Source organism: Physeter macrocephalus, chromosome 4, assembly GCF_002837175.3.
Source record: "Physeter macrocephalus isolate SW-GA chromosome 4, ASM283717v5, whole genome shotgun sequence".
Taxonomy (NCBI): Eukaryota; Metazoa; Chordata; class Mammalia; order Artiodactyla; family Physeteridae; genus Physeter; species Physeter macrocephalus.
In genome coordinates, this window is record NC_041217.1 from 78276622 (window position 1) to 78288732 (window position 12111).

The 12111-nt window shown below is 44.2% G+C and overlaps 1 protein-coding gene across 1 annotated transcript in view; it reads right to left on the reverse strand.

The window, feature by feature from the left end:
• Nucleotides 1-6422, reverse strand: part of LOC102987751 (3 beta-hydroxysteroid dehydrogenase/Delta 5-->4-isomerase) — an 8060-nt gene extending 1638 nt beyond the window's left edge. The window contains exons 1-2 of the mRNA XM_007123652.3: nucleotides 6145-6422; nucleotides 2220-2384 (exon numbers count right to left, since the gene is read on the reverse strand). Coding sequence (XP_007123714.1) covers nucleotides 2220-2384; nucleotides 6145-6289 — 310 coding nt within the window. The 5' untranslated portion in view covers nucleotides 6290-6422. The remainder of the gene's footprint in view (nucleotides 1-2219; nucleotides 2385-6144) is intronic.
• Nucleotides 6423-12111: the final 5689 nt, after the last annotated feature.

Genomic DNA, 12111 nt, shown 5'->3' on the forward strand with positions numbered 1-12111 from the left:
GCCTGCCGATGCAGGGGAACCGGGTTCGCGCCCCGGTCTGGGAGGATCCCACATGCCGCGGAGCGGCTGGGCCCGTGAGCCATGGCCGCTGAGCCTGCGCGTCCGGAGCCTGTGCTCCGCAACGGGAGAGGCCACAACGGAGGGAGGCCCGCATACCACAAAAAAAAAAAAAAAAGATCATTTATTATCTCTACCACCTCAATAAAGATAGGCTATTTTAACTTAAAAAATTAGGAGGCCATACTCTTAGAATAAGGACGGCTCTGGTCCTTAGGCGAAAGAGGACAGCTGAAGGATTCACATCACACACACACACACACACACACACACAGAGTTGTATATAGGTAACATATACTCTTAAGTACACATTGAACTGTTCGTATTTTTCTCCTTTTTTTTTCTGAAGACCAATAAAAACTTGTCACAAGGACTTTTTTTTGAGTCACTGAGCAAATGATTGGTGGGTTCTGGGGAGAAGCTGGAAATCCAGACTCTGTTTCTGATTGTGTGTTTCCTACAAAGGCCACTGCTAATTGTGGCTGTGGCTTGTTTACCCAGGTAAGAAAAGTCCGGGCGGCAAAGCTTCCTTTTGCTTAGCTTTCTGGAGCTAGCACTGGCCTTGTGTGTTGAGCCGGAGGAAGAAGCAGAAAGCAGTGCACCCTCTGCTGGTAATATCTATCATGGGAGGATCTTGCAGAATCCCTTTATCTGGGTAGAATTTTAGCTCATGGAGGTAACCCAGAGCGCCTTCCTTACAAGAATGAAGCAATTTCCTGGGCAAAGCATCATTTTTAGGTGGTATTTAAAAAAATCGTTTGTAAGGTCTTTGTGCAATTTGCTTTTCAGGAGAGACAGCATCCTTTTTAAAGAATTAAATCTAGAAGCAGAGAAAATTCGGAGCTAATTTACCTGCAGAGGGGGAAATGGCCATGATTGTGAAGTATTTTCTAAACCTATCAGTGATGCTAGTTTTAGTCAATGGAGGCCTCTAACACTTCTCAGGGATTTCAAATCCCCTGTTGTTGCGAGCCGTGGAGAGTAGAAATGATGAGAGGGGGGCCGAAAACTCAAGACTGGTTAATCTTAGCACCCTCCTGGCAATATGGGGGTGACCGGGGGTGTGGCTAAGTTTAAACTAGAAATGGTCTTTTTTGAGACAGTGCAATTTTAGGCTGGAGATGCAAAAGTAATGAGTTGCTTTAGAAAAGGAGTCTCTGAGTAGACTAACTCTGGCGGTCAGGGCGTGGAAGGCAGATGGACTGGGGTGCTGTGGTCCTAGAGAGACTGGCCTCCAGGGATCAGAGGGACGATACCACACAGCAAGCTAATAAGGGATTTAAGCTAATCCCTTGAGTGACTGTGTCTAGATTTAAAGTAAATTGGAAAGCCACAGTTCAGAAAGAGCCACCAAGCACTTATGGGATGAGGATCTCAAGAGGGTGTACTTTGGGCACCTGGCTAGGAGCTACTCTTCAATAATAGATCTGGTAGTGAGCTGAAGAGATGATGGTATTATGGATAATGGGAAACTATTCTTGTTAAGAAAATATTACAGGAAGACAAGTGCTGGCTCATTCTGTACTGCCAGACCACTGTGAACCAGCTTTGCTAGTTTTCTTGTGAGGAATCTTTCTGGGGGGTGAGCAGGAAGGCTCTGGCATGTCCTTTACCCTTATTATCCTTCCTTTGCAGGAAGTCCTGCCCGAAGGAAACCAGCCCAGAGCTGTGGCCCGTCACTCCTAACTGACTTGGGGGTACCTCATACAACAGAGCTCTTAGATCTTGGCTGTATGGTGACCCTCAACTTAGAGCCACACAGAAAAGCTAGCATGATGACCAAGGAAGCGCTTGTAAGGTCTAGTTCCAGCCCAGTGGAGATAGGAGGTGGTTGGATAGCAAGAGGTTGAGGTTGCAGCTGAGTCAGCACTTGATTGGAGCAACAGAAGGTTTTCGTGGCCTTTGGACTCACACAGGCGGGGGTTTAAATTCTAGCCCTTTCACTCCTCCCCATAGGGCCTTGGACAAGTCACTTAGCCTGTCTCAGCCCTAGTTTTCTCATCAAAAAACCTGAGGATGATGGCCTTGAATCTCTGTTGGTGGTGATGAGGAAAAATACTTGGTGCCCATCCAGCAGGTGTTCACCAGCCTCCTCCTCACTTATCCCAGCTTCTCACCCTCACTTGCCCACTTCCCTTCAGCTCCTCCCCAGGAGCCTGTACCTTTCACATTGACATTCATGATGGTCTCTCGCTGAACGGCGTTCATGACGTCAATGACAGAGGCGGTGTGGATGACCACCGAGGTGCCCTGGCAGGCTTCCTTCAGGCACTTTTCATCCAGGATGTCTCCTTCCAGCAAGGTCAGCCTGATCTTGCTCTGGAGCTCTGTGTGAACAGGAGTCAGGTCACTGGAAGGCTTTCTGGATCTGGAAGATTCCTGATGACCCAGGTCTTTAAGGACAGGTAGATTGGGGGGAATGAAGAGTGGGGAGGGGGGAACATCCCATGGAAGGACCAAGTCAACAAGGGCACAGAAATCAGAATGTGTAGCATTTCTTGGGAAAGAGCAAACATCTCTTTCCATCCCATCTCATTCTAAAAAAGAGAGTTTGAGCAGTGAGGGGTCAAGAGTGCCTGGAACACAAAATTGTTAAAGAGACTCATGGGGAGTTTATAAAATTCATTAAGGAGAGAATCTGCATTTAATTCGGTAGGGAATGGGGAATCCGGTATAGGTTTGGAATTAAAGGAGAAATGTAAACAGAGTTGTGCTGTAGGAAGCAAACCCTGGCTGCAGTGTTATAAAGTGGATCAGTCTAGTGGATATAAGAGAAAACAAGGTGATTGAGGGATTAATCATACCGTCTGTACCACAGTTCACATGGGGAAGACTGGAACTGGGGATCCAGGAGTGGGAGCCGAGAAGGGGAGAGGTACACAAGGTTCGACTTTCAGACCTTACCTTGCCAGGTCCTGGTTCTTAGTGGTGATGGGCTGGGAGGAAGAGTCAAAGGCAGCCCGAGTTTTTCCCACTTGAGTGATCAGGAGGATAGTGGCGCTTATTAACAGGAATTTAGGATGGGCCCGAAGAATGGATTTAACTGAAAGAGCTCTTATTAGGTATCATCAAAAGCAGATATCAATGCTGAAAATGAGCCAGCCACTGAGGGACTAACATTCCGGCCATCTAGCCAAGGGTTGCAGAGACAACATCAGGGGCTCTGGCTCCTCTGAAGCCCACGGGAAGTAGCGCTACTGTGAACTACTGGTAACGTCATCACCTCAGATTAGCCCACGACATAAATGCCACGCTACATACAGTTTGGATAAATACCCTGCACGTATTTTGTGCTTTTTATTTTGCACGCGACTTTCAGCTTTCTGATTTCCTTTCACAGCTATCTCATGAGAGATGGATTCTGATTTCCACTTTACAGGCGAGGAAACCTAGGCTCAGAGAGGGTGAGGAAACATCCAAGTCACACTTCTAGTGAAGACTCTAGCCTGCCCCCCCTTCTCCCCCCACCCCGTCCCTCACCACCTTCAAGCCTTGCTTGCTCTCCCATCACCCACACACAGGACTGGCACTTTTCTGGGGCAGAGTAAGGACGTCAATTTAAATGAAATTGGCAATGGACGGGCAGAGAACAGTGAGAGAGAGATTCAGAGTGAAAAATAATTCAGGGCTGCAGAATTTCCTTCTTGGGTTACAACTTGGAGGAACCTTAAGCCTGCTCTCCTTAAGCCTCTGCAAAATTAGCTCCGCCCCAATGCTTCCACTCCAAAAAGGCCACGAAGTGAGAGAAAGGCAGAGGAATTAGCCACAGAGTGGAATTTTCTGATTGTGTCCCCACGTCTGCCCTGCCCCTCCCTTACTCTGCCTCTCTTTCAAGGCTAACTTCAGCAGACTGGCTAAAAGGAATTGCTATGCCCTGAAGCCCAAGGCCAAGGGAGGAAAGACCTCTTACCCATTAGTATGCAGGGCTGCAGGGAGAACAGCAGAGGGCGCTGTGTATGCCTCGGCGGTGGAGCCCTAGCTTCCTCCTCCAAGGCTCTGTGGACTTGGCCAGTGTCTTGCATAGACTGAATATGCAGTTGCTTACGTGGTGTGAACTGGATTGGAGGGAGGCCCAGAGAGAAGCTACTAGACAAACTAGTGGTTAAGAGTACAGACGCTGCAGCCAGACTGCCTGGGTTCGAATCCAGCTTTGCCATTTTCCAGGTGGGGGACCTTGAACAAGTTAATTAACCTCTGCAACGTCTGCATGTTTGTGTCCCCTCAAATCCATTTGTTGAAATCCTAATGCCAATGTGATGGTGTTAGGAGTTGGGGGGATCTCTGGGTGGTGATTAGGTCATGAGGGTAGAGCCCTCACGAATGGGATTAGTGTTCTTATAGAAGAGACCCCGGAGAGATCCCTTGCCCCTTCCGCCAAGTGAGAACACAGGGAGAAGGTGTAGGCTATGAACCCGGAAGAGAGCTCTCACCAGGACTTGACCCTGCCTTGATTTTGGACTTCCAGACTCCAGAACTTTGAGCAATGCATTTCTGATTATAAGCTACCCAGCCTGTGGTATTTTTTTGCAGCAGCCTGAATGGACTGGATTCTTCTGTGCTTGCATTCTCATCTTTAAAAAAAGGAGGACACTGTTACCCATCCCAGAGGATTGTGATGAGGAGCAAATGAGTTGACACACGTAAAACAGTTAGCGCAGTGCCTGGCACTGAAAGAACACCGTGAGCGGTCTCTGTTATTATCCTGACAGAGGCCCCTGCCCACCCATGACAGCGCCTGATTTATTCACATTGGGGAGATGTTCCTCTTAGGCTGAGCATCACCCTCTCTGGGCATAAGTTGTCAGACTGCAAATATTGCTGAGATGTAGGGATTACAAACGGTTGATGTTGATCAGTTGTGAATTTTTTTAAAAAAAATCAGAGACGCTGTTGAAGCAGAGGATAGAGGAAATAGGATGTTTGCAGAGGTCAGGGGAGAGGAAAGGAGAACAGAGCGATGGGCAGGGTCCAGGAGAGCGGGCTGGGGAGGGGGGGCTTTGTGTGGGGAGAGGGGTCCTCTGGGCAGCCAGGGACTGCATGTAGACAGCTAGTCCACTGGGGCTGGGGAGGAGGACAGGGAATTGGTTTAGGGGAGCATAAGGGGGAAATGGCAGAAACTGAAGATTCACTTTGCCAAGAGTCAGCCCTAGGGCCGTGTGATTGGAGTTCTAGTCTAAGCTCTGCGACCCATTAATCCGGGTAGCAAGTCACTTTACCTTCGTGGACCTCAATTTCCTCATTGTCCGGATGGGTGTTACCCCTCTCCTACCTTCCTCACAGGGTTATTTTGAGGATCTGGGGGGCGATACAGGTTGGAAAATACACTATAAATCAAGCTTCTGCATTAGCACCATGGGCAGCAATCTGGAAAGAGAGGAGTGAGCTGCTTCAGCAGATTCTGCAGTCACTTCCTTGTGGTGATGAGGAGAGAGGCGAGTGATAAAAAGAGATGTACAGGGAACCCACGTGAGGTGTGTCCGCACTCATGCTGCCTCTTGTTCTGTTTCTGGCTCCCTTGCTGCAGGCCTGTGCATGCTCTGCACTCCCCTCTCTCCTGCTCCCTCTCTAATTCTCTCTCTCTCTCTCACACACACACACACACTCACACACACTCGCTTCACCTCTCTGCCTTCTATTTCACCTTCACTGGAGATGCTCAGTGAAGCCACAGAAAGACCAGAGCAATCAAAAGGGGCGGGGACCTGCTGGTGGGGTCTCCAGGTTAATGGCACTTGCTCGCCCTTTGCAGATGGTACATAGCAAGTGACAAGTCAAAAATCACCAGAACATTGAAGACTTGTTGACAAGGGAGAAAACTGAAACATGATTTTCTGGATGAGAAGAACAGAGGCTAAAGTGGCTGGTCTACAGCCACCCTCTCTAATCCTGGGTCAGGACCAGAATCATCTCCTGACACCATCTGTGATTACACCGTGGTATTACCCCATCTGTAATCTCCTCTCTGATAACATGGGATTAACCTTGATTTGACTACAACTTTCCTTAAGTTTCTAGACAAGAACCCCCTCCCCACACCTATGCAGGGTTTAAAATGGAGCTACACACCCACGACTCAAGTTCACTTACTAGAAAATTCCTCCCGAACTTCTGGTCTGAAGACTTTGTCTAGCACCCGGATCTCCTGCAGCTCCTTCTCCTCCACCAACAAGCGGACGATCCTCTGACCCAGAAACCCTCCTCCTCCTGTCACGAGGCAGCTCCACCCTGCCATGGCCAAACCTGGGCACCGAGAAACACTTGCCAGGAACGAGAAAACACTGGGGAGCAGTTTGGATGAGAGGTTGACACAGGAGAGAGCCTAAAAGAAATGTCACGTGATTACATGCTCATAAAAACCCACTGTGTTCCTTCTACCCCATTTTTGCAAAAATCCCATGCACCCCCTCCCAGGAGTAGCTGAAAGAAAATGAAAAAGCTCTAACCTGTTAGACTTTTGCAAGCCAGATGAAAGATCTGGGTTCTGGTCTCCTTATCTCCCAAAGACAGGACTGGAGGGAGCTTTATGTGCTGTTGCCTCTGACTCAGCCCACTTCACCTTGAACTCTTACTCCATAGTCATTGCTCACTCCCAGTCACTTCATCAAAAAGTGGTGAACTTTTAACTTGTATCTCTCATTCCTCCAAAGCACAGGAAGAGAAAGCAAGCTTCAAGGCCACAGTGTGATAAAGATTCTTGGTTCTACCCTCAACAGGACTCGTGGAGGTCAGTGCCCACTGTCTGGGATCCACAGTCTGTAAACTTAAGCTAGACCGGGAGAAATCTCCCAGCACAGTGTGAGTTGCTGCATTGTGCAGTAAATACATCTGGGCGGGGCAGGGCAGTGGAGAGTGCCTTCACTATGGAAGGCAATTTTCTTTCCCACCCAATATATCTGGAGCCTCAATTTCGATTTCCCCCTGGAGAGTTCTGGGTTTCTGGAGGAAGAGCACCATTGAAGGGAAGCTATCTGGTGATAACCACATAGTTCTAGGACCTATACAACGAGAGTAGGTGTATGGCTGTTAGCTTAACTGACACCATCTTGGTCCCTTAACAGTTTTTCCTGTCCTTTCACTGACCCTACTCAGAACTGTGCAGTGAATTACTTCTCTGTCATCAAGGGCTTTGTAATAGATATTAATAGATTTTGTTTAATAACTATTAGGGCCAGGTGGCCTCTATGCTCTGTTAGTCCCCAAACAATGATGAAAACCTTTGCTGACGTATTCTCGGTGCCCATGAGACTAGTTACCCCTTCATAAATATTAGTGTAGGAATGCACGTCCTGCTTCCAAGCGCTGACCCTCATACCCTAGGTTAGTTATAAAATTGTCCTGATGGCTCTCAGCAGTGCTGAGTGCACCTGTGAATGCCTCTGGATCATTGTTTACCAAACCCTACTCTGTAAGTTACAATCTAATAAACTGATCCATTGATTACATGGAGCTGCCTGCCTCATTTTTCCTTCTCAAGATGTCTTCTCAGTTCGATGGGCACTTTTTCTTCCCTCTGTCCTTCTGTAGCTGTGGGTCACAGTAGCTTTTATTATGAATGTTTGCACTCACCCCAGATTTTGGTTGCAAAACCACTCTCAGTAGATTCTTTTTTTTTTTTTTTTTTTTTTTTTTTGTGGTACACGGGCCTCTCACTGTTGTGGCTTCTCCTGTTGCGGAGCACAGGCTCCGGACGCGCAGGCTCAGCAGCCATGGCTCACGGGCCCAGCCGCTCTGCGGCATGTGGGATCTTTCCGGACCGGGGCACGAACCCGTGTCCCCTGCATCAGCAGGTGGACTATCAACCACTGCGCCACCAGGGAAGCCCTCAGTAGATTCTTGAACTGAAGATGCCTATATGCTTCAGAAGCCTGTGCCCAGAGATGCCCAAATACCACCACCATAAGCTTCGCAAGATACTGTCAAAAATTGAGGTGTAATTTACGTGTGTTAAAATGTCCAGATCTTAAGTGTTAGCTCAATGAACCGTTACAATTATGTACACCTATGTAAGAAACCACCCCAAACAAAATATAGAACATTTTCTTCCCTGAAGAAAACTCTTTCCTGCCCCTTTCCAGCCAATTTCCATCCTTCCAATCTACCCCAGAAACAACTACACTCTGATATTTAGTGGATAGATACTCTCCTAATTTTTCTTCTAAATTTATGGTTCTGGGTATATATTTAAATATAGAATCCATTTAAAATTAACTTTTGTACACTGAATATAGAAAAATTTACTATTGTATTCCTTTACTGTTTATCCATTTGCTTTCATCAGTTTTTTTTGTTTGTTTGTTTTAATTATTTGCTTGCTTATATTTACTCTGGGTTTAATTTACACTTTTTTCAAGTTTCTTATGGTCAAAGATTGGATACTTGATTTCTTCTTTTTGACAATGTGCATTTGCATTTAAAGCTGCAAATTTCCCTCCAAGCATTGTATTAGCTGCATCCAACAGTTTTGATGGATTAGATTTTTGTCATCATTCAGGTAAAAATATTTTTCTAACTTACCTGTGATTTCTTCTTTAATGTGTGAGTTACTCAGAGCACGTTGTTTAATTTCTAAAATTGGGGATTTTTTAGGTATCTTATTGTTATAAATTTCTAATATAATACTATTGTGGCCAGAGCATATACTCTGTTTGACTTTGATTTTTAGATATTTATTGAAACTTGTTTCATGGTCCAGCAAAAATGGTCTATCTTGGTGAAATGCCGCATGCTATTGAAAAGAATTTTTCACGTTTCCATCAGTTGTTGGGAGTAATGCTTTACAAAGAGTGGGTTTGACCCCCTATCCAGGTCTCTCCCTCTCCCCATGTTATAGACATTCTCCTCTTCCCGCTAGGGACCTGACTCTCAATGCCTCAACACACTTGCTTTGGAAAGGTTGACCCTAGTCATTGAGTTATAGCATCTTGTTCCCTGAAGCTATCAGCACTAACTAAAGGCCCTTGTCTTGCTGAGACCCGTAGAGCCTATCTGAGGCCACCAAAGTGCATCATACAGCTTTGCCTACTCTAGCAATGCTGTAAGTGAACGATATACATCCACCGTCCTCTTCGAGGCTGGCGTTTGTATTCATTCCCCCAGCTACTGGGAATGTTGGAGGCTGGTAGATTTCAGCTAGTGTCTCTCTGGGAATTGCCTTCAGCCAAAGAGCCAACAGAACAAGAGTTCAGCATCTCTGAGTGGAACCAATAAACTCTACAGCCAGTGAGAAATAAAATAAAGGGGAAGGAAGATGGGGACCACAACATCACCTGTCTTTTATTTCCAAACATCTTTACTGAGATATAATTTACATGTCATAAAATTAACTTGTTTTAAGTATACAATTCAACTATTTTAAGTAAAATTATGGACTTGTATAACCATCACCATTGTCTTGTTTTAGAACATTTCTATCTCCCCCAAAAGATCTCTTGTGCCCATTAGCAGCCACTCCTCACTCCTACTCCCCAGCTCTGGGCAACTTTTAATTGACTTTCCGACTCTATAGCTTGGCCTTTTCTGGACATCATATAGATAGAATCATACAATATATGGTCTTTTGTGTCTGGCTTCTTTTACTTACCATAATATACTTTAAAAAAAATATAAAACAGATAAGCAACAAGGATATATGGTACAGCACAGGGAATTATAGCCATTATCTTATAATAACTTTTTTATTGGAGTATAATTGCTTTACAGTGGTGTGTTAGTTTCTGCTGTATAACAAAGTGAATCAACTATACGTATACATATATGCCCATATCCCCAGTGTATATATGTCCATGCCACTCTCTCACTTTGTCACAGCTTACCCTTCCCCCTCCCCATATCCTCAAGTCCATGCTCTAGTAGGTCTGTGTCTTTATTCCCGTCTTACCCCTAGGTTCTTCATGACCTTTATTTTTATTTTTTTCTTAGATTCCATATATATGTGTTAGCATACGGTATTTGTTTTTCTCTTTCTGACTTACTTCACTCTGTATGACAAACTCTAGGTCCATCCACCTCACTACAAATAACTCAGTTTCCTTTCTTTTTATGGCTGAGTAATATTCCATTGTACATATGTGCCACATCTTTATCCATTCATCTGTTGATGGACATTTAGGTTGCTTCCATGTCCTGGCTATTGTAAATAGAGCTGCAATGAACATTGTGGTACCATAATATATTTTTGAGGCTCATCTGTGTTGTAGTATGTATTTCATTCCTTTTAGGTGTTGAATACTATTTCATTGTACGGATATCCCATATTTTGTTTATTCATTGACCATTTGATAGTTGGAATGTTTCTACTTCTTGGGCTATTATGGATAGAGCTGTTATGAACATTCACATACAAGTGTTTGTGTGGATACTTTCATTTCTTTTGGGTAGATAGCGAGGAGTGAAATTGTTGGGTCACATGGTAAATTTATCTTTAACTTAAGAAGTTGCCAAACAGTTTTCCAAAGTGGCTGCATTTCCTACCAGTAATGAGTGAGTGACGTTTCAGTTTTTCCACATTGTTGTTTCTTCATAGTCTCCAATTGACATTGTGTATTTTTTAAATTATAGCCATCTTAGGGAGTAAGAAGTGGTGTCTCATCATGGTTTTGATTTGCATGTCTCTAATAACTAATGATGCTAAGCATCTTTTCATATGCTTATTAAACATTCCCATATCTTTTAGGTGAAATATCTATGTGAATCTTTTGTCCACTATAAAATAGGATAATTTATTTTCTTGTTGTCGATTTGTATTTTATATTATAGATACAAGTTCTTTAATAGATATATGATTTGAAAATATTTTCCCAGTCTGTAACTTATTTTTTCATTTTATTGATAATGTCTTTTGAAGAACAAATATTTTTAATTTTGACAAAGTCCCATTTTTCAATTTTTTTTCTTTTACCACTCATGTTTCTGTCTGACTCAAGGTCAGGAAGATTTTAACCTGGGTTTTCTTCTAAGAAGTATATAGTTTTAGCCCTTCCATTTAGGTCTATGGTCCATTTTGAGGGAATTGTTGCATGTGGTGTGAGTTAATGGTCTAATTCTATGGTCAATTGATTTTGACAAAGATGCCGAGTAACTTCAGTTGGGGAAAAGTGTACTCTTAAAACCAATGGCACTGGGACAACTGGATTGTCTACATGTTCAGGGAAGGTCAGGGCATGTTATTTAAATGGGGCCCATCTGGGTCACCACCAGTTGGCATCAGAGTTTGGGGAGAACTCCTCAGCATGGGTTGAATAATATGCTCTATCAGGAAAACTCACAAAGGCCAAGGGTAGGCAAAGGAATAGAGGACATGATTTCCCACACTAATGGGACTCCCTCTATCTTCCTGTCTGTCTCTCCAATCTTAGGGTTAGCAATTTGCGCTGTGTCCTCCCCTCTTTTATGGATCCAGGAAGAGTTGTTGATTTTTCAGTCTGTTCAGCTTCTTTACCTGTTGTTAGGATGCAATGGCAACTTCTAAGCTCCTTGCCTGCAGAACCTACATGTATTATCTCCTTTAATTTTTAAAATAAACTTTATTTTTAGAGGAGATCAGGTGTGTTCAGGATGGTATGGCTGTAGAAATAAAATAAACTTTATTTTTAGAGCAGTTTTAGTTTTACAGCAAAATCGAGCAAAAAGTACAAAGTGTTTTCATATACACACACCCACAGCCTCCCCAACTATCAACATCCTGCACCAGAGTGGTACGTTTGTTACAATCATGGACCTGCATATAGAGTTATCACTCAATGTGCATAGATTACATTAGAGTTCACTTTTAGTGTTGTACATTCTATGGGTTATGACAAATGCATAATGATATGTATCTACTATTACAGTACCACGTAGAATAGCTTCACCACCCTAAAAGTCCTCTGTGCTCCACCTAGTCATCCCTTTCTCATTCCTAAACCCTAACAACCACTGATCTTTTTACTGTGTCCATAGTTTTGCCTTTTCCAGAAGGTCGGTCATATGTTGGAATCATACAGTATTTACCTTTTCAGATTGGCTTCTTTCAATTAGTACTATGCATTTAAGGTTGCTCCATGTCTTTTCATGGCT